This window comes from Cyprinodon tularosa, unplaced genomic scaffold (assembly GCF_016077235.1).
Source record: "Cyprinodon tularosa strain WSP-4 unplaced genomic scaffold, ASM1607723v1 ctg132, whole genome shotgun sequence".
Taxonomy (NCBI): Eukaryota; Metazoa; Chordata; class Actinopteri; order Cyprinodontiformes; family Cyprinodontidae; genus Cyprinodon; species Cyprinodon tularosa.
Window position 1 is genome coordinate 833395 of NW_024038137.1, and position 22062 is coordinate 855456.

The 22062-nt window shown below is 36.8% G+C and overlaps 1 protein-coding gene across 2 annotated transcripts; it reads left to right on the forward strand.

Annotated features, from left to right (window-relative positions):
- Positions 1 to 9312: 9312 nt before the first annotated feature.
- Positions 9313 to 20913, forward strand: tfap2b (transcription factor AP-2 beta). 2 transcript variants are annotated; one of them, XM_038277540.1, is made up of 7 exons: positions 9313 to 9467; positions 11201 to 11662; positions 12907 to 12961; positions 14235 to 14454; positions 14612 to 14730; positions 15288 to 15429; positions 19869 to 20913. In XM_038277540.1, the coding sequence occupies exons 1-7, from the start codon at positions 9420 to 9422 to the stop codon at positions 20158 to 20160; spliced, it is 1338 nt and encodes a 445-aa protein (XP_038133468.1). In that variant the 5' UTR covers positions 9313 to 9419; the 3' UTR covers positions 20161 to 20913. The 2 variants fall into 2 exon arrangements, with proteins under 2 accessions (XP_038133468.1, XP_038133469.1); XM_038277541.1 differs by lacking the exon at positions 9313 to 9467 and adding an exon at positions 10551 to 10983.
- Positions 20914 to 22062: the final 1149 nt, after the last annotated feature.

Genomic DNA, 22062 nt, shown 5'->3' on the forward strand with positions numbered 1-22062 from the left:
AGTTCAGTGTTTCCCAGACATCTTGTTGGACACAGCAAATGTGAAAAATTAACTTTCTGACCAGGATATAAAACATTGTTTTGTGCAAATATTGCCATTGCACCTACATTATGGTGGCAGCGTCATGCTGTGGAGAAACATTTCCTATGTAGGAACAGGGGAGCTAGTCAGTGTTTATGGGAAGATGGATGGAGCCTAGCTAAGGACCTGCTGGACGCAGCAAAAGACCTGAGAGGGAGGCAGAGGTTCAGAGAACGATTCTTACCAACCAGCCACAGCTGCAGTGCAAATATTAAGGTCAGAGCATGTTCATGTGTTGGACTTTAATGGGGCACTGTAATGATCCAGACCTGAACATACATGCCAGTACTTCAAAATCTATTTTTGCAAGGAAGAAAAGGCAAACATTTTTTGTTTCAAAGCACGCAAAGATCAAAATTTCCAAAATACAAATTTTAAGAGTTTGTTTTGTTTTCCCTCCACCTCACAAATGTCTTTTAATTTGTTTTGACCAAAGTTTGTGGCTGGAATGTGACCCAATGTGTAAAATATTGGAGGGTTATGAATCAATTTGGAAGACATTGTATTTTGACGCTGTCTGTTAACCATGTGGATGACAGAAATGATTAGGCTGCACTGGGGCATGTGCGAGCTTGGTTTTCTGCATGAATGTGTCAGTGTGTGTGTGTGTGTGTGTGTGTGTAAGAGAGAGCGAAAAAAAGCAAGAGAGAAGGGTCCAACTCAGCCATTTTGTAAAAGAGTGACTTTGCTTTGTGCATGTCTGTCTTCGTACATGATCCAGATTGCAACTTTAGCCGACACAAGCTCTCCAACTTGCTCATGAACATTTGTACAGATATATATAAATATTTAAATAACTTTTCTTGTAGGCTTTCGACTATATAAATGTTAAATCCCTACCTTCTAAAATGCTGGTGTTCAATAAAGACAATTGTGTTCTACAGTTTGTTTTCTTTTGGTATGACTGTCATGTGTTGCACTCCCATGCAAATATACAAGTTTCATATACAAACACATGTGTGCAAACATCAGGAAGCAACAGAGTGAGCAAAGACAAAACAGAGAGAGCAGATCAAAGCTTGAGAGTGTGAAATATACAAAAGAATTCAGAGTGTCAAAATTATGAAAAGCCAGAGTTCTTGTCTAATGTTGCGAGACAAAACACTACCTACAGCAAACTTCAAATGCCTGTGTGTTTTCCTTCAGTTTGAGCGACTTCTGTCAGGTTCCCTGTTTATTCACATTTTCTAAAACTCTAATGATAAAACAGAAGGAAGAGCAATTGCCTGCTGGCGTCTCCATCCGGGCTCCGCGGGTTCTGTTTGCTCGTTAATATTCCAGTCATTTAGAAAGGAGGTCACGTTCGCCACACAATACAAAAAACACACACACACAATCAGACAGGATGCATTAACACTGATGTCTGCACTGATTTGTCACCCAGCATCAGTGCAAAGGGGGCCTCTGGTGGAGAAGTAATGATGGTAAAGAGAGGTAGAAAGGAAGGAAGTGACACAGGTGGAAGATACCAGCTTGTTCCTGGTTTTACTGGATGTATTTGGTCTGCTGTAAACACAAATATGCTGTTGGGATTTCCCTGTGATGTTTAAAGTTTTCAAAGCAACCCACTGCTGCAAAGCAACAACATATGTTTTTATCTACCCTTCTGAAGCTACACCATGTGCATCTTTTTTCATTTAGGAACAAGAACCATCTACAAATCCTCAGTAATGCCTTTAGGAGAGGCAGATGTTGGAGACCAGTGCCTATTTTTTTCCATGAAATGACAAAACATTATTAAGCAAAATGTTGCAGAAAGAGGGATTTTGCGTAGAATAGATGCTTGGTGTAGTACTGCATTATATTCATTAAAACTCTAAATTAAAGCAAAGGTTGCTCTATTAAAATCTTTTTCATTATCATTACTAGATTTATGTTACAAAAACTAGTTTTCATTCAGTAAATAATATTACTGTCAAATGTTCGTATCAATTTTTAAAATCATAATAAAAAATCTAAACATTTTTCAGAAAATTCATTTCAAACCATATAATTATCTGATTTTGATTCACAATGATTGTGTAGAAGACAAAGTACTATTAGACGATAGGGTCAAATATAATATGGACTGAAATTAAATGTGCATTTGATAAATTGCCTCTTCATGATTTTGAAAAATTGTTCATCTCAATCTGTCCATCTTTTTCTAATGAAGATGGACAGATTTCTTTAAGCACATTAAATCCCTTATTGATATATTTTACTTCCCAAGAATTAATTAAGAGTTTTTAGCATTTTCACCTACTTATACCCACTAATTTCAGAACAAAATGCCAACATTAATAACTGTCACTCTGGACTGGATTACACTAAATATAGATTTAGTTTGACATACTCAATACTTCATTTTATTTGGAAAATTCTACAGCACTGACAATGAACATGATTATGTTTCAGTGAGTGTTCATTTATATGTGGGTTCTCTGTGAGTAAATTGACATGGTGTTAAGGGAAATCAGAAACCGAAGATGCAATCTGAATTGAATTGTTAAAACCTCTTATTTTCTAAAAACCTGACTTTTAACTTTTAAGCAATGGCTTAAGCATTCAATATGGAAAGTCGCAATTTTCTTCCTTTTTTTTTCTTTTTGCACAGTAATTTTTTAGTGAATGAAAGTGAATTTTTTGTCAAGCTATTTCTAAATAATCATTATCATAATCCGCTTTATTGGCCAAGGCTTGGTGCAAAAATAAGGAGTCTAACTTCAGTTTAAAGTAATTTTAATCAAACTAAAGTATATAAAGCAACTAAAGAGAAGGATTTCCAAGGCGTAAGCAGCTCTATAAACTGATTCCTTTGTGAATGCAGCTTCTGAGGGTGTGAGTGCTTTTAAGGAAACCCCAAATAATTGTTGCCATTTATGGACGAGTGGCAAAAGAAAAAAGCCATAAGACTTCCTATTTTAAATCTTCCATAGGTTTATACATCAAATATTTGTTTCTCAGAATGTTTGCACAGAAAACTTCTCCCTCATAAATTCCATTCAGAATACAGTGCAAGAATTAAACATTAATTCAATATTTTTTTCATTCTATATAATACAACAACACTGAGGTGTTGTTGTATTATATAGAATGAAATGCATTAACTGAATGCCTCAACATTTAAACACAAAATAACATGATTGTTTTTGCAATAATGTGATATTAATCTGCATATACCCCAGAATATAATTCTACAATAAGGGAAGGTTGTAAATTAATGCAGAATGGTAATAAAGAGTTTATAGGTTCAGAGCCTTTGAGATAACTTACTGTAAAAGTAAAAATACAGAAAAATTCCAGTAAACCAAACTACTTTTGATATTGAAAACCATATTGTGCCTTATTTGTTCACAGAGCCTTTTAATTTTGATAGAGCGTGTACTATTTTGCACTGAATAATACGTAAAAATATTTATCTTTAGATATGTAAAGCTGGTAGAGAGACGTTTAGATGGAACTGTGACAAAAGGTGGTTTTAAAAGCATACTGGATGGATGGATGGATGGATGGATGGATGGATGGATGGATGGATGGATGGATGGATGGATGGATGGATGGATGGATGGATGGATGGATGGATGGATGGATGGATGGATGGATGGATGGATGGATGGATGGATGGATGGATGGATGTTAAACTCACAGAAAAACACAGACTAAGGTATGTTTAGCTGGATAAATAGTGACAAGACAAGAGGATGTGATTAATTTTACAACAATGATGCATAATGTGATGGTGGGATGAGAGCACTGATCATATTTCAATGCAACACATTTCATATAAATGCAATCATGGGAAAGTTAATCAGCTATTATTGTTAATTATAGTAAATCTATTGAAATGATATGTTGATTTTAACCAGTTTCTTCAGTGTGTGGATGTTTAATGTTCATAATGGTTTAATATGATGAGGAAATAATAAAAATATACATTTTCAACTCAGAGATCCATGTCAGGGTACTGCTCGTTTATATGGAGGTGAATGAAACAGTCGGAGGTCTCAGAGGGACTATAACTCCCGCTGACTGAGCCCCACAGTCACGAACACCAAACTCTGCCAACTTCTAAAGCCCCATCTCTCTCCTCTGAAGCTATAACCCTGCTGCTCCCCCTCCTCCTACTCATCTTCACTCGGCTTCTCTCTGCTAAAACCCTCTTCCTCCTCTGTCCTGATTCCATTCAGTCCCAAGAACATTCCAGGCACTTCTTTCGTCTCTTGCCATCCTAACTGTCCTTGTCACACCCTGCCATCTCATGCTTGCACTTCAAGGTGTTTGCATTTCATTTAAAACCTACAAGAATCCAAAAAGGGGAGAAATACAGCTTAGTTGATAATAAAGTCATATTTCTACAGGGTAAGATCTTAGAGTTGTTAATATCCAAATATGTAGCAGTCATACTTTTGATTACCTTTATTTATCTATTCCAGTAGTATTACAAATATTGCATTAATTATGACATATTAATTTAGATAATTTTTAATATATTCTAAAATATATTCTAAAAAAAATAACTGTGGCAGCAGTAAAGACTTTTAATCTATTTTCTAACACTGATTGAAATTAGGAGATGGGAGCATTTTATCATTTGTTCGTCAGTCTATCCACGTTGTCAGGTTAATGGAGACTCATTTTATGGTGTGTTATTGCCATCTAGTGGTCAATTTAACAAACTGGCGATGTTAATTTTTTTTATTCTATCAAAAGGTAATGTTTTTTCTATAAAACAGGAAGACAGCATTAAAGTTTACAAACGACGCTAACTGTGCTCAAATCAATCTTTTTCTGGCTTATTTTGTTAAACCTGCAGATGATTCAATCATTGTGAATTTTCCTGATTATATATCTTTTTCATTCTATAATATTTGAAATAACAAGACTTGGAATTTTTTTCTAAATATATATGATGGACTTTTACTATTAACTAAATGCAAAAACTAAACACATGTAAATATCATCACAAAATAACATGATCTTTTTGCAAATAATATGATATCCCTCTGCATATACCCCTAAATATAATTTTACAACAAGGAAAGGTTGTAACTTAATGCATAAGGGTAATACAGTGTTTACTGGTTCAGAGCCTTGGAAAGAACTTAAAAGTTAAATAATATTCCAGAAAACCAAACTGCTTTTGATATTGAAATCAAAATTGTGGCTTATTTGTTGCGGGCTGTACAAGAGAGCAGATTCTGAATATAGTGTGGCATGTGTGTAATGTATGCTGATACATCGTGTGTCAAGGCCCTTCAGGACAAGTACCACAACTATGCCTCCAGACCTCCAGACTGTCAGGACATCTGTTACTGTTGACAGTCATATGTCCCGCCGTGTATGCGTGCGTGTGTGTGTGTGTGTGTGTGTGTGTGTGTGTGTGTGTGTGTGTGTGTGTGTGTGTGTGTGTGTGTGTGTGTGTGTGTGTGTGTGTGTGTGTGTGTGTGTGTGTGTGTGTGTGTGTGTTGGAGAGAGAGAGACATCCAAAGGAGGATGGGTAGATCTTTGGATGCAGAAAACATGGGAACAGCAGTGATTCTTAAACATTCATGCTTTGCATCTTATTTTTTCTTTCTTTTTTATATCTTTGGGCATTAAACATCAAATGGTGACTTCTCATATCCCCAGCATTGAAGAATATTCATGATATCAACAACAGTTAGATAGCCTACAATGCCACTTCAAAACGTAAACATATCAGAGGTTCAATAAAAAAAAATAATCTTATAATAATACAAAAACTGGGGAGAAAAAAACATATTAGTGAAGAAACAATGTTAAAACGCTTTTTATATTTGTTCAATTCAAAACAAACATTTTAACGATTTTTTTCACTAATAAATTCAATGCCTTGACCAAAAGCTATGGTGTGAAAAGATGAATTTGACTACATTGAGCCAATGTATTTGGCCATTGTAGTAGCCCAGTTGCACATATGAATCTATTCCACTAGAGGGCGCAACATCCTCACGCTTGGGCTTATCCCTGAGGAAATGCTGAGGCAGGACAGTGGAAACTGCAGCTGTTGTACACACAGACATAAGCACAAGATACTGTTTGATCTGCAAGCTGCTCTAATGCTTGAATGTGGAGAATCGTTCAAATATGTATTGTATGTTGCTCAATGAACTTTTAATATTTACATTTCTACAAAAACTTGTTTTCAATAGCATCATATAGAGAGACTGAGTGTATTCACATATAATCAAAATCTATAAAAACAAATATCACTGTAGTTCTCACTTACATGACATGACATTTTTGTCTAATAACTATTGATATGTTCACTAAGCTATTTAGATTTTTTCTTAAAAAACCAGGATTGTGTTTGTATTCTATTTCCACTGTATGTTGTAAAGATGATCTTTGTTTGAGGATTTCAACACGATAAAAGAAAAGTGTATGACATGCAGTAGGCCTGAAGCTCCCTCCACTCTTTATTCTTGGAGGCCAGAGGCTCCAGCCGCTTTTGGCCCCAGGCAGATCCCGACGACACAAACACAGCAGATTAGACATGCATTGAAAACAATGGATATATCCATAAATGAAACAGAAGATCTCTTAAAGAGCTGTAAATCCCTTAAATTATCAGTAAATTGACCAATCCGCCCCGTGATAACTCAAGTTCTCCGGTGGCTTTCAGGCAGGGGGCCCTTAATAGCAGCACACCCTGCATACATTCCTTAAGCCATGACTTACACGACTGAGGTTGTCGTTGAGAATATAACAATGCAAAGCAGTGCTTTCACCTTAAAAACTCAAAATAAACTTAAAATATAAGGAAAAGAATAATTCAATTCAAAGCGTTTGGTTTCAGTGCTGTCAAAGTTCAGCACAATATTGTTTTCTTTTTCTAAACATGAAAAAATGAATATTCAAAACGTTTGTGAAAACAGATTCCCTCTTTAATCCAGCTGTTTTGTTTCTGCGATTTTTATTTATTTACTTATTTCCTACTTGCTTTGATTCTGTTTTATTTTGCTATATTTTAATCATGTAAAGCACTTTGCATTGTCTTTGTACTGAATTGTGCTATACAAATAAATTTGCCTTGCCTTGCCTTGCCTCAAAGTTTTTGAGTAATTTAGAATATTTAAGTTTGAAGTACTTACATTTTTTTTACACAATTTAAACCATGATGTGAAACTTGTAAGTACCTTAAACTAAAATATTCTAACTTACTCAAAAACTTTGAAGTAATCAGTTTCCGCACAAGCTTTGAGTTTTTTGAAGTATTCGGTTTTAAATGTGGAGAATAAGGATATTTAACTTGGAGCAATATGCATACAGTGATTTCTAAATAAACACATCCTACTTTATCATGCATGTGCAGTTACATTTGGTTTTCCAAAACCTACATTTCTTAATGATGAAGTTTTACAAAAAAATGTGATGAAAAAAATGTGCAACAAATAAGTATATTCTAAGCAGACTTTGAAGGTTCTGCCCTCTGCTGGCTTGGTGGTCTCATGAGAACGCCTATCAACACAGAACAGGTTACAAAAGTAAAAACTGTATAACAGAGAACTTTTGAATATGATCATTTCAATTTATTAAATTACTTTTGCTCATTGTCTTAGATAGCAAAAGTTCAATGCACATTTGTATTATAACACCTGGCCAACAACTTAATCATGTACGGTCATAAAGTTTAATAAAACAACCTCTAATTCTCGCTCATACCTTTTGGTTTAAGAATGCAACATAATGCATTTCTTAATAGTTAACTAACATAGTGGTGATTTTTGCGTCACACTCTGAACAACACCAACATTCAGTAAATTAACCTTTTATCTAAATAAGAAAATATGAAGGAAGAGTATCCTCACCTATTACGATTTGAAAAGCATTGAATAGCAACAGAAATTAGATTTAACAAAAAGGGAAAAAAACAACATCCAAAGCATCTAAATTAATCATGTGACTATTACACAAAACTAATTTTGTAATATCCGTTTAATGTATTGTTTGGGCACTTTACCAAAGATGAATGGGGCCCCCCATGGAAAAAGATATATCTTCCACTATTCTAAGAGGAAAGTCTGAAATTTCCCTCTTTTATTTCAGAATTGCTAAGGCAAAAGACAGATTTAATGGACATATTTTTAGTTGTGTAGCAAGAAGTTTGGTTAAAAATAAAATGTAAAATTTGCCCAGCATGAAGCATATCAAAATGGGGCCCAATAACAATTTCTGCCCCTGCATCAACTAACGTTGCACCACCTCTGTAGTTCTTCTAAACCCCATAAAGCAGAAAAGTCTTTTTTACTCATCTTAAAGCACTGTGAAAAAAACGCACACAGATTTACTCTACTTTTGGTTATATTTAAATGCTTCACGTCACCAAACAAGTTTTATTTTTTAACGAATATAACTTTAGTTTAGTTTCTTTATGATGATATTAATCAATAAAGGCCAAACGGTATCCAAACATGTAGAATATTGTAAATATCAGACAACCTGAGCAGACAAAAAATAAATATCACAGCAACAAAGACAACAACATCTTGATGATCGCCATTTTTTTTGGTAAAGTTTGTTCTCTGGACTCATAATAAAAAAGTCATAAGGTGTAAAACAACATTTTAGCGGGAGAATTATGCTAATGGTCAAACATACTGTAGTAGGAAGAGGGTATGGATCAGGAACTGGGAGACTTTTTGTTATTCAATTCTTTAAGCTAATATCCTGAAGGATAATGTGTTGTCCTTGGTTTGTAAAGCGAAAGAGCACTTGGGTTAAAAAGCAAGACATTGTAAAAAAAAAAAAAACGCACACCAGAGAGTTAATTGTTAAATAAACACTAAACAATAACAAAAGGTTTTGAAAGGTCATGCAAAAAATAGACTAAAATCCAATGAAAATGGTATTCCTTAAACAGGCTGTTCATGTTCAAAAGTCCTTAAGTGGGACCAATTTAAGACTATTTTACAAAAATGGCAATATATTTATGAAAAAAAGCAATTAATTTACCTTGTTTTTCTAAAAAAAAAATGAAATAAATTGATTTACATGTCAAAAATGTGAAAATGTACACATCCATCGTCAGATATCAGAGGATTTTATTGATGCAATGAAGTTGCATGCAGACCATCAACATCAGACCTCTTCATCTTATTGCTCATCGTTCTCTAACCAGCGCATCCTTCTGCTACCAGAACGCCCTGTAGCTCCGACTGGCAGGCTGAAGTCCTTCCAGGGGTTCCCCATTCACACAGCCTGCCTGGTTGCCTGACATTAATACAGAGGGCGGAGGGAGGATGAGGAGAGGGGAGGGAGGGAGGAGAGAGAAAGAGAGTTGAGACGCTCCTTTCTCACTTGGCTGCATTCGGTTTACCGACACCGGAGAAGCGACCATGCTGTGGAAACTAGTTGAGAATGTCAAGTATGAAGATATTTATGAGGTAACGTTGCCATCCAGCTGTTTGTGACGTTGGATAATAAGCTTGGCAGAAAAAAAAATCAAGATAAATGCTAGAAAGAGTTCAATTACAGAGATTTAGGCCTGGGTGGTATTTTTATCTGCTGAAGAATTTGCACCGATTTTAGTTGTTTGAAGTATCTAAATAGCTGAAAATGTTTTATGTTGTCATGATTGCTTTTTTTCCTTTGTTTCTGATGGAATATAATAGACAAATTGAGCGTATATATATTTTTTTTTGTGCACATTTTAAGCGTTATTCTGATAACTGAGAGATTGTTGTGTAATTTAGTTAAACACGGATAAATATTCTTATGCTGTTTTCAAAGATATACGAATAACAAAAAAGTTCTGCTTAAAATCATAAATGTAGAAATTCTGATAAAATGTTTGGAATAAGATTTAAAAGTTTGCTTGAAAAGTAGAAAAAAAGATTCATGTAGGTGAATTTGTGTTGAGCATGTAAACATTTTCATTTTGAAGCAGTAATGTGTTTTAAAGTTGTGACTTAAAGGAGGGGAATTTGGGATGTGCGGAGGATAATTACGCAGCGCGCGCAGGGGGGGAGAAAGGCTTGCATCGGCTCGCGCTGAATGGGCTCCATCACAAAGCGAACGAGGCCCCACGGCAGCGTGGAGCCCGGTGGGAAGCCCTTGTTTCGTGCAGCACATGGCTTTTCTCCCACGATGCGAGGGGAGGGGAGGGCGGCATGTTGTTAAACAAATCACACAAAAAGGGCAAAGAGCATCAAGTTTAATCGCTTCTGTAAACTCGTGACACCATTCATAAGAGTCCCTCTTGCGCACGACGCTGGGCGTTGGGTTTGGAGGGCAAAAAAAAAAAAAAAAACATGCTGCTGGAGGTCAGTTTTAGATTTATGGATCCTTTGTGTGACATTTAAAGTAAAATCTAATAAAAAGAGGCATGAAGCAGTGTGAATTAAGTTGTTTAAAACAACTCGGACGCTTACTGGCGTTTCGTTTACGCAGAATATGTTTTGCGCCATAATGTTTCCCATGTAAGAAGATGCGCTTTATTGGGTCAGAATCTTTCCCTGAAGTGCCAGTGGGGAATTCCTCACTTTCTCAAGCTACTCCTCTTTCCTGTCTCCTTTCGGCTCTCCACGGAATTTCAACGTCACTCACGGCTGCGCGGACGGCTTCACGCTCCATGTGTCGCCAGTCCCCTGCCACGACGCGCATTAATATTCCTGTAAGTCTCAGTCATGAATAACAATTACACCGTGCACCGGAGGTAGAGGCGGTAGCTCTGTGCTCACAGTCACTCAGAGCGGCGGCAGCTCCGGGCACAGGAGGGTTCTGCATGGAGATATAGAGCAGGCCTGCCTGCAGACACACGGGGGCTTCTACTTACGCATGGAATGAGTTTTTTTGTCGGTTTGGACCGAACACGTACTATTTTGTGCTGACATTTGACTCTGAGCCTGCTCTGGCTACCATCACACTTTACAGATGTTAGTTCATCCCTACTCCGCTGGGGTGAGTTTTCTTTTAGACTGGATGTTTCAGTAGATGTTGCTTAAAGGGTTTGTAACAGTTTTCCTTCAGGCTTTATGTGTTTCTGTCCAAAAGTGTCAGTGCCAGTTATTTAGATGCCAATTGATACGTGTTTTGAGATGGTTTTGGTTCCTTAATATATATTTATGTTTGTGTGTTTTTGTTTTGTTTTCTGCTTGTTTTCTGCTCGCTGTTAAAGGACCGGCACGATGGCGTTTCAAGTCACAGTTCGCGCTTATCCCAGCTGGGCTCGGTGTCGCACGCCGGACCCTACTCCAGCGCGCCGCCGCTGTCTCATGCGCCTTCCTCGGAATTCCAGCCTCCATATTTCCCTCCGCCGTACCAGCCGCTCGCTCACTACCAAAGCCAGGACCCGTACTCCCATGTAAGCGACCCGTACTCCCTGAACTCGCTCCATCAAAGCCAGCAGGGCGCATGGGGTGCGCGCCAGCGGCAGGACGCCGCCGGGGACAGGATGGAGAGCTCAGCGCTGTTGGCTCAGCCCCGGGCCTCTCTGCCTCAGCTCAGCGGGTTGGACCCGCGGCGGGATTACGGTGGAGTTCGGCGGCCTGACTTGCTGCTGCACTCAGCTCATCCGGGACTGGAGCCCGGGATAGGAGATGGACTGCTGCACGGTCTTCACGGCATGGAGGACGTTCAGGTGAGCGAAAGCGGAATGCTAAAAATTACAGAACCTGAATTTTATATTTATACAATTCTTGGCAAGAGATTTCATAATAGTCTCACCCTTGACCTCTTCGTCTCCATTCTTAATTTTTAAATCTATTATTTTGTGTTTTATCAATTATACCTAATATAAATTACTATAGCTTATTTTAACTACATTTTTTAACATATCTGGAATAAAATGACTGATATCTTAATCAATCAATACGAGAGAAAAAAACAATAAAATAAAAACCAAGATGAGCTATTTGTGTCTGGTAGTTTTTCTTATTTAGTTCCGCATATTTCGCGCATGTTTAAAGGTTAAGGTGATTGAACTGAGATCAATCCCCTCAGGCCTGAACCCTCACAGCTGTAGCCTGACACACTAAAGGCCCGCAGCAAATATAAATCATGTTTGATACTGCCACATGGAAAGGTACGGATGCGTGCGTAAAACAGTCCCCCGTGCCAGGATCCGAAGCTTACGAATGAATTTTTTTTTTATTCATTTAACCCATTTTAAAACCGGTCTTTTAATATACAGAGAACATGAAAAGTCATCCATTGAGACTGACGTTAACGCTTAAAAAAATAATAATAAGTCTCAGTTTGTTTCAAGCCAGCTGTTTAATTAAAAAAAATGTAATTACGTCTAATGGTTTCACTTTGCTTTTTATGACTTCATATTATTTTGTTTTTATTTTGTTTTGTCTTATTCTATAAGGAAGGGATTGGCTTTATGATCAGCTGCAGGATTTCTTCTATCTCCTCTCGTTTCCCCTCAGGGCGCAGCCATCATGAGCTGTTTGTCATTTAACCCCCAATACAATCTAATTTCTTTCGTTCATTCATGTTATGCATTTATCAACCCAATATAACATCGTTACCAGGCTTTTATTTCTTCAATTTCCTATATTCTGGTTTGAAGACTGATGCTATATTTCACAACAATACATGATAGAACACACAGCTTATCATTTTTGACTCAGGTTCGAAAACACTGCTAATTTCTTACAGGGTATTATAAACAATCATAAAATTTAGAATATTGTCTGAATGCAGGATAACCAGATATCGTGCCAGTATGTGCAATAGTATTATTATTTATCTTCTTCAGGTTTTGTGTGAAATAGTTCGGCGATTACGTTAATTTGCGAGTTATAGTTGGTTATTAAATCGTGAGTAATTTTGCATGAAACTGCATTTGATGATTTGTATTCATCTTGCTTCTAACAGACCATTGAAGACGCCAACGGAACCAATATCCTGGATCAATCTGTAATTAAGAAAGGTACGCACACTTTACTCAGCACACAACATTTATTCTTCTCCATCACAAATGACAAAAAGACTTATTGCAGACATTCGCAGGCGTCTTAAAGAATTTATTTGCGTAATAAGGTATACAAATATATGTATATATATATATATTTATATATATATATATATATATATATATACATTTAATTTATCTGCACCCTCAACACCAAGTCAAATTATATATATATATATATATATATATATATATATATATATATATATATATATATATATATATATATATATATATATATATATATATATATATATATATATATATATATATAGCTTTCATGAAAGACATTTTTAAGTTATTTGACCATATTTGTTTTGTTTGTTTTTTTAAAAACGAACTAGGCATACTTGTTACTAAATAGTGTATCTATTATGTTGTTAATTGTTCTTGTTCTTTGTTGTTATTAGGATTATATAAGAGTCCATCGTTTTAGCAGGCAAGAAAATGTTTAAGCATGTTTGGTATTTGGCAGCTTTCTGATTGTGGCACAGATTCACAAAGGTTTGTTACTCGTCTGTATTTTTTGGCTCCTGTTTGGGGGGCAAGACCCTCTCCCTACCTCCACCCCCCATTCCTGGGAGTCTAGGGTGAGCAGTTTGGAGCAGAGTTAACGACCCCGGTATATTGACTGGCAGGCACTGTGTTGCTGACAGGCTGCCACGATGATGTGCGGTGATTTAGTTACGGGATGTTGAGTGACTGAGCTCCCCGCGGGGCATTTAAGCCGCTGATGTAATAAATGGCACCGCTCACGGAGATCTCGTGAGCTCGTTTAGAGCTAATCTGCGGTATTATCCCCCGTGGAGCCTTAATAAAAATAAAAAAAATCCACATCGCCCGCTTTATACAGGATACAGGAGGACGGTTGGTTGGCTGGGTGCTTGCCTCTTTTTAAACGCCATTAACGCGCTGGATAGAGGCGCTTCCAGTGGTGCTGGTTGGAGCTAAACTGGCCGTGGAGGGTAGACTGGGGTGTGGGTAATGGGATTTGAGAATGCGAGCCAATCAACAATCGATAATACTATAATGAGAATGTCGCGCGACATTAAATAACAGCAAATGCGCGGCACGTGCGCGCATCATTAGGCCACGACCGCAGAATGAAGTGCCCACGTGCCGAGCACTGAAAAAGAAAAATGATTTGAAGCTCCATGGTCGGGTCAGGAAAATGTCCCGTAGCCTACATTAAAAACGTTTAACTTCTTATTACCTTCCCTTCCTCTTTCAGTCCCTATGCCCCCCAAGAACATGGGCTCTCTGATGCTTGGCAAGGAAGGCCTGATCGGAGGAGTCACCGTCAACATTAATGAGGTGTTCTGCTCGGTACCGGGCCGCCTGTCGCTGCTCAGCTCCACCTCCAAATATAAAGTGACCGTAGGGGAGGTGCAGAGGAGACTGTCCCCACCTGAGTGCCTCAACGCCTCTCTGCTCGGAGGTGTGCTGAGAAGGTAAAAGACGCGCAAATTACGCAATTCTGAATATTGAAACCCCGATTCTTAATGAGCAGTCACTTAAATTGATCCAAATAAAATTACAACTAGAAGTCTTTTTCCTGTGTTATACTAAACCTTAATCAAATGGGCATTGTTCTTTTTTTTCTTCCAGAGCAAAGTCTAAAAACGGTGGCAAATGCCTGAGGGAAAAACTGGAGAAGATCGGATTAAATCTACCTGCTGGGAGACGTAAAGCGGCCAACGTCACGTTACTAACATCTCTCGTAGAAGGTGAAAACTATGTAATGCTGTGGCTAAATGGCTCTGAAAGTTCATTTACTTTTTGCTGCACATGGCTGACTTTTAAATGAGTCGGAGCGAGTGTAAAAGTTAGGGAAGCCGGAGGCGAAGATTTAACCAAAATGAGGGAAAGTCAATAATTCCGAAAGTCATGAACCTGCAGAGGTTGGCAATTATTATCAGTACGAAAAATACAACTATTACAAGATGAGACATGAAAAATGTCTGTTTGCACACACCCTGGCCATTATAACTTTACTTTTTAGTACATATAAAATTGTTTGTTTGAACTTTTTAAAGTTTTCTGCTGCTTATTACATGTAATAAAACCGAAGCAAGAAGCTCAGGAATAATATATTGCTTAAACTTAGCAGGCTATATAAAAATGTAATATCGATCTGACTGATAAAAGATAATTTGTATATTTTTTATTATTATTATTGAGCTTTTATGATATTTGAAATGTTTCAAAGTTTTAAATTACCTTCTACATTGTAGATCAAAAGTGCCTAATTGGTTTGCCAATTTCTATGCATTGTGTCCTGCAGGTGAGGCGGTTCACCTGGCCCGTGACTTCGGCTACATCTGCGAGACGGAGTTCCCCACGAAAGCTGTGAGCGAATATCTGAACCGGCAACACGCAGACCCCAACGAGCTGCACACGCGAAAAAACATGCTGCTGGCAACAAAGTGAGTCCCACAGACATTTTTTCTTTACCTTTCAAAATTTCTTTAAACAGGATCATACATGAATATTATTTACTGTATGATTTAGAGAACATCATTTAAACATAAGATTGTGTTACCAAATGCCTAAAATCCAAAATACAAGATGATAATAATAAGTTTGGAGGTTTACTGATTCCAATATTGGTTGCTCAGTTAAATGGTATCCATAAAAACAATGCATCACACAGTGCATGTATTGGTTCAGCATTAGTTCAAATGACACCCACTGGTATATCATTTATAGGGCCTCTGTGGACCCAAAAACCCATCCAATCCAAAACCTGGTATTTTTTAACAAATCCATTTCCTCAGTGAAGATTGTGACATTTTAAAAGCGGGATTTTTCTAATAAAACCCACTGGACTCAGTTTAAATGAAACATTTATTAATGGGGATAAAGGCCACTCTAAAAAATTCCAGCAGTTAAACTTGGTTTAAACCTGTTAGAAATGTATATAATTCTTCATTGAAATCAGGCAAACTAAAGACAAGATGAAAATGTATGCTTTATCACTTTTTTATTTTATTTTATTAGATTTGACCTTATTAAAGCAAAAATGGATGTGAAGTGTATGTAGTCTGTTCCCATAGGAATTCACATACAATAGCTGCTATAAATTTATGCAGTTTTTAGGCATTCTGGAGTTTAATATTTCATCTTTTTTATGATTTAAAAGAATCCTCTAGTGTTTTTTTTTATTAACTGGTGAAGATTTAAACTTCTGACATTTTTTAGGAAAGTAAAGCTATTTTTTATTGTTGTTTTAAGTGTTGTATTCAGTATTGGATTGTGCTTTCACTTTTAACTCATGGGTAGTTTTTCCAATATCTCATTGGCTGAAAAATATTTATAAACAACATAATAGTAGATATTCTAACTTATCAAGAAGAGCTCAATGTCAGTTCACTTTTTTAATTTAAAAACTTCCAATCACCCAACAAAGACCTCTTCTAATATTTATAGCTTGCATTAATAGCATTGTCTGCAGGCTTGCATTGGATAAACCATCTGCCTGCTTGTGCATGTGTTTTTGTGCAGAACTGCATGCATGGTGGGTGCTTGGTGGTGGATGTTTGATGCCCAGATTCAAACCTGTTCCAATAGTGTGTCGATGCTGCCTGTTAGAAATTCATTATTTAGCAGTGGAGTGTTTCAAGTCGTCAGAAAACAACAGCGAGAGCCCTGAGTGTTGCCTGGGGTGGCGGCTTCTCCTCTCTTACTCTCCTAACCCCAGCTGGGCTCGGCCTGCACAGCCTGTCACTCATTTAGCTCTGCCCTTAGGCCACCTCCAGCTTGAATGTGTGTGTGTGTCTGAGCATGGACCTGCAATAGTAAGGAGGTCTGCTGAATATAAAATGTGGGCCCGAGCCAGGGAATGATTTGGGTGAAAAGTAATATGGAAAATAAAGTGAAAATAGTAATTTTATTTATTTATTTATTTATTGTAACAATAAAAAAGAAAAACAAATAACTGGAGATTAATGAACAACCTTCTTCATCATGTTAGATCATGGTATTCTACAAAAAAAAAAAATCCTTTTTTATTTCCTTTATTTAAATATAAGATTGTGACTTTTGTGTGGACTTGATATATTTTTCATTATAGTTACAAAAATTAGGAATGTTACATCCAATTTAGATAATAGGTTTATTTCAATAGCTTTAGTTCACACTAAATGTCAAGGTACTATAAAGGCAATACAGTTATAAACCATAGAATCACATTTAGTCCAATTCAGTTCACTTGAATCAAGTGTGGTCCAACAGTGTGGCCAGTTTCAGGTCCTATAACAAAAACAAAACAAATGATTCTATCCTAACTGCAACAAATGAAAGTAAAATTCACTTGATTCTTGAATGCTAGGGTGAAGAGAATATGCACCTTGTAAACCTCAACAAAAATAAATCAGTGAAAGGCAATAGGTACATCTACATCAAGAATTTTAAAAAGTTAAATATAAATATCAAAATGACGAGAAAATAATTATCTTTAATTTGCAAATATGAAAAAAAAAATACAATCCAAGTAAGTACATCTTTCTTGCAATAAGTGTGTTTCCTGTTGATATGAGCAGGTAAATAAGAGATTTGTCAATGGAATAAAATAATATGTTTAAAGTAAAAAAAACAACAACACTCTACTATCTTATTTAAAGTGCATAATATTGAAATGTCTGATTTAAAGGCAGAAATGCTCATCCATTGCCAGATCATCTTATTTATTTGCTCAAATTAAGGACAAATACCCCTTTTTAAGAAACCTTTACTTATTCTTAAATATTTATTTTTGTTCACAGGAAAACACCTGGCTTAATAATTTTATTTATAGGGGTACTTTGTATTATTCTTTCAATATTTCTGTAAAATGAATTATGTGTTATATAAATATTATTTGAATATGAAATTAGAATAAAAGGCACAGGTATTTGAAAATATTTCATCTTACAGGAACTCATAGGAAAAAAAATCATATGTGGAAACTATCCCTCAAAACAAGTAGTCAACATCTTTTTAAAATTACATTTGAGCAAATAACATCAGCGACATCATCTTCCCATAAGTCTGTTTGCCCATGTTGTTGACAATAATTTTAATGCAACAGATTGTTTTAAGTTCTGATAAAAGCTCAATTAGTAAACCCACTTACCTGTAAAATATGGCTTGAAAAGACAGAAAAGGAGGACTTTGCCACCCTCCTTTTTACACACGTGAGTGTGAAAAATTTCACCTATAAGGATTTACATATAAAAATATTTATTAATGTCTAAAAAAGGTGAAAAAAGGAGTAAGAGCTCCTTACAATTTGACTTTTAATGTCCTTCTTTAACCTAAATAGACCTAAATATTCTGATTCTAAAACAAGTGGTTTCAATCTATCCTTTGAGCAGGAATTTATTCATTCAAAATCCAGGCTCAAAATATATTCCTTGTGAAGGCATCTCAGTCTGATTTTAAAGAGCTCTAGGCATTCAGCAAGACTGCAAACTCAGGCCCAAGGAGGAGGCATTGTTGAATTTTAAAACTGAACCCTGTGACTCTCAGCTACACTGCAAAAAATATAAATCTCAATAAGTTATTTTTTCTTAAAATAAGTGTGTTTTTCCTTGATTTGAGGAGGTAAGTAAGACACTTTGCCAATGGAACAAGACAATTTCCTTTTAAAATAAGAAAAAACTATTTTATCGTCTTATTTCAAGTAAATATTATCTAACTATCTTATTTTAAGAGTGAAAATACTCATTCCATTGGCAAATCATCTTATTTACCTGCTCAAATTAAGGCTAAATATACTTAATTTAAGCCATTTTTTACTTATTTCTGGATTGTTTTTGCAGTGTAGCTTTGAAATGGGTTAAGTGCAGCATTATTCAAATCTCCCACAAAAATTACAGTAATCACATCCAGATCAAATTATGGGGTTGTAGCATTTCAGGGCCTGAAGGAAATCTTGGGCTCTGGAGGACGCTGCCCATTCTGCCTGATCAGTAATTAAGGAAGCCTACGTTCTGTGCCAGTCATGCCATTAAGATTCTCAAAGGAAACAATGAATAAACTTTTGCCTCATTCAGAGCATTTCAAAAATATTGAAATCCCTTGAACCTTTACACTCTTTGTCTTATTGGAATTTTTTTTATGGATCAAAAGTGGTGCATGCATTTGTATTCAGCTCTCTTTAACCTGATACTACAAAATAAAGTTCACAATTCCTGATGCTAGTTGTTCAAAGAAAGAAGGGCTTCCCAGAAGATCTGTGTTCATACTGATCACAAAAAATACCAAGGTATAATTCATTTACTTGTTACATTCGACTCAATAGGGTTAAAAAAACATATGCTACAGAATACAAACAAATTTCCTTTTAATCTACACTTATACAACTCTTTATCTTATAAATTCCCATCATTGCCTGCATGAAGCTTTTTTAATAATCCCTGGAAATACTCAAGAGGGACACATTAATCTAAATAAAAACATCCTCTGAGAAAATGTTTTCCTACCAAGGGACATACCTACATCAGAAGCTTTTCGTGCTCTTTTTCATCAATCAATCAAACAATCAATCAATCAATCAATCAATCAATCAATCAATCAATCAATCAATCAGTCAGTCAGTCAGTCAGTCAGTCAGTCAGTCAGTCAGTCAGTCTGTCTGTCTGTCTGTCTGTCTGTCCGTCTGTCTGTCTGTCTGTCCGTCCGTCCGTCCGTCCGTCCGTCCGTCCGTCCGTCCGTCCGTCCGTCCGTCCGTCCGTAAAGATAAAAGTCCTAGACAGTAATGACTTCTTTGTTTTAGGTCTTGGTATTCATAATAATGAAAACTGTTTTTCTTCTCAAAGCCATATTGTAGTATTACTAAAGCAGATTTCTAGCCTTAAACTTTTCTGGGCCTTCTCACCTGCAGACAGCTGTGTAAGGAGTTCACGGACCTGCTGGCCCAGGACAGGACTCCCCTGGGCAACTCTAGGCCCACCCCTATCCTAGAACCTGGCATCCAGAGCTGCCTCTCCCACTTCTCCTTCATCACACATGGCTTTGGCTCGCCAGCCATCTGCGCCGCTCTCACCGCCCTGCAGAACTACCTCACTGAGGCTCTCAAAGGACTTGACAAGATGTTCCTCAACAACCCGCCCAACAACCGGCACGGGGACGCTGGCAGCAAGGCCGGCGACAAAGAGGAAAAGCAGCGAAAATGAAGCAGGCGCAGAAGGGGGAGTGATGAAGGAGAGGCAGGAGGAAGGCCGACACACTGACAGAAGCGTTACACAGTTTCTTCTAGCTTTTACATCGCTGCTACCGCCCTGCCACACACAAGGCTGAGGTGGATGACAGGAAAGGCATGGTATAGAGAGAACGGCAGAGGAAGACACCCATGGGCCAGTGTTTGAACGCACAGAGGGATTTTTCATCTGTGTTACGTTTTTTCATTCCCCTGAGGACATGGTGGTTACTGTGTTCCATCCATTTTGCTCCCCCCGCCTGCATCCTGAGAGACTGAGATGCTGTGAGCAGCCAACAAATGACAATGTGTGTGTGAGTTTGCGAGGGAGCGTGTGCTTGTGTTTTTTGTCTTCACACAGAAAAAAAAAAAGCATTGTGGGTTTGGAGATTTTCGTTGTGCTGCAGCATTCTGTGAAACAGGCCTGTCTGGTTATTTAACAAGAGTACAATGAGGGATGACTTAATTTATGTGTGTAAATATTTATTTATAATTATTTAAATTGTTGAAATAGGTGCACCATCTACTTTGGAGTAGACCTATTTTATATGTGATTTGACCATTGTGAGCCAGTGGGGAGGGAGAAGGCAGGACTCGTTCAGTGTTTTTTTGTTCTTATAGAGCTGTTGTCATGGTGCTGATGCTGATGATGATGGGTAGAAATGCTTCTAATTGTCCAGTGATTTCATTTCTATCACATTGATAATAAACCATGTGTTTCATAATGTGAGGTGTGCAGCCTGGGCCTTTCCTCCTCAAAAATCGTCTGGTAGAGTCCGACTAATGTTGGATCAATAGCCACAACATTCCCTCAGTTGTTTTGCTTGAGAGCGGTTAAAATGATCCCACCAAAAATGGGACTAATGATGTTTTTTTTGTTGTTTTTTTACTGTGTTCTGATACCTAAACAGCCCTTAAACTGCTCATATGTGTCATGTAAACAGTCACCAGTCAGGTGGTAGACCCGAGTCTCGCACTTGAGTTTCAACAAAAGTATAAAACTTTAAGCTAGTTAGAAGAAAATAACCAAATATGTTTTCATTTCTCATTGATTTTTTTTCCAAAACCTATAGATATAAAAATCTTTATTATGTATACATAGCTAGAACTAGTAGTCGGTCTTGTTCTCATTAATATAGGGGCTTTTTCCGTAGTGTAAAGTGCATAAAGTTTTTCCATTTTATTATAAGAAGAACTGAAAATGATCTTGGACTAAAACAAATGTTATCAAGCATCAAATCAAACAATATTATGGTTTTTGCAATGGATGGCCTAATCTGGTTCCGGTGTTCCTTTTAATTATTGTGAAGTCAAAGAAAAACAAACCTGTCTCTTTGCATTCAGCTCCTTTACTTTCATACTTTACCTTAAATCCCATTTTTTTTATTTTGGTTTTTCATGTGTTTTAAAAAAATAAACCTTGAAGGGACTCAAAGAACACAGTTTTATTCATACTGCAATTAAACTTAAGGCAAGGCAAGACAAGGCAAATTTATTTGTATAGCACAATTCAGTACAAAGACAATGCAAAGTGCTTTACGTGATTAAAATATAGGAAAATAAAACAGAATTAAAGTAAGTAGGAAAGAAAAATTTATTAAAATAAAATAAAAAATGCAGAAACAAAAAAGAATATTAAAAACAGTTGGACTAAAGAAAACAAAAAAAAGTTTAATGATGTTTCAGTTCAACTGTTTAACTAGAACAGTCGAAGGCAATCCTAAACTAATGTGTTTTAGTCTTGATTTAAAGGAACTCAGGCTTTCCGCACTTTTACTATTTTCTGGAAGTTTGTTCCGGATAAGTGGAGCATAGGAGCTAAATGCTGCTTCCCCATGTTTAGTTCTTCTCCATGTTTAGGCGCTTAGTGCATTATCAA

Excerpts from the sequence above, each read along its gene's own strand:
- tfap2b (XM_038277540.1), top strand. The coding sequence starts at position 9,420 with ATGCTGTGGAAACTAGTTGAGAATGTCAAGTATGAAGATATTTATGAG. Across the intron at positions 14,455-14,611 it reads CTCGGAGGTGTGCTGAGAAG|AGCAAAGTCTAAAAACGGTG; the intron begins GTAAAAGACGCG and ends TTTTTCTTCCAG. Across the intron at positions 14,731-15,287 it reads ACTAACATCTCTCGTAGAAG|GTGAGGCGGTTCACCTGGCC; the intron begins GTGAAAACTATG and ends TGTGTCCTGCAG.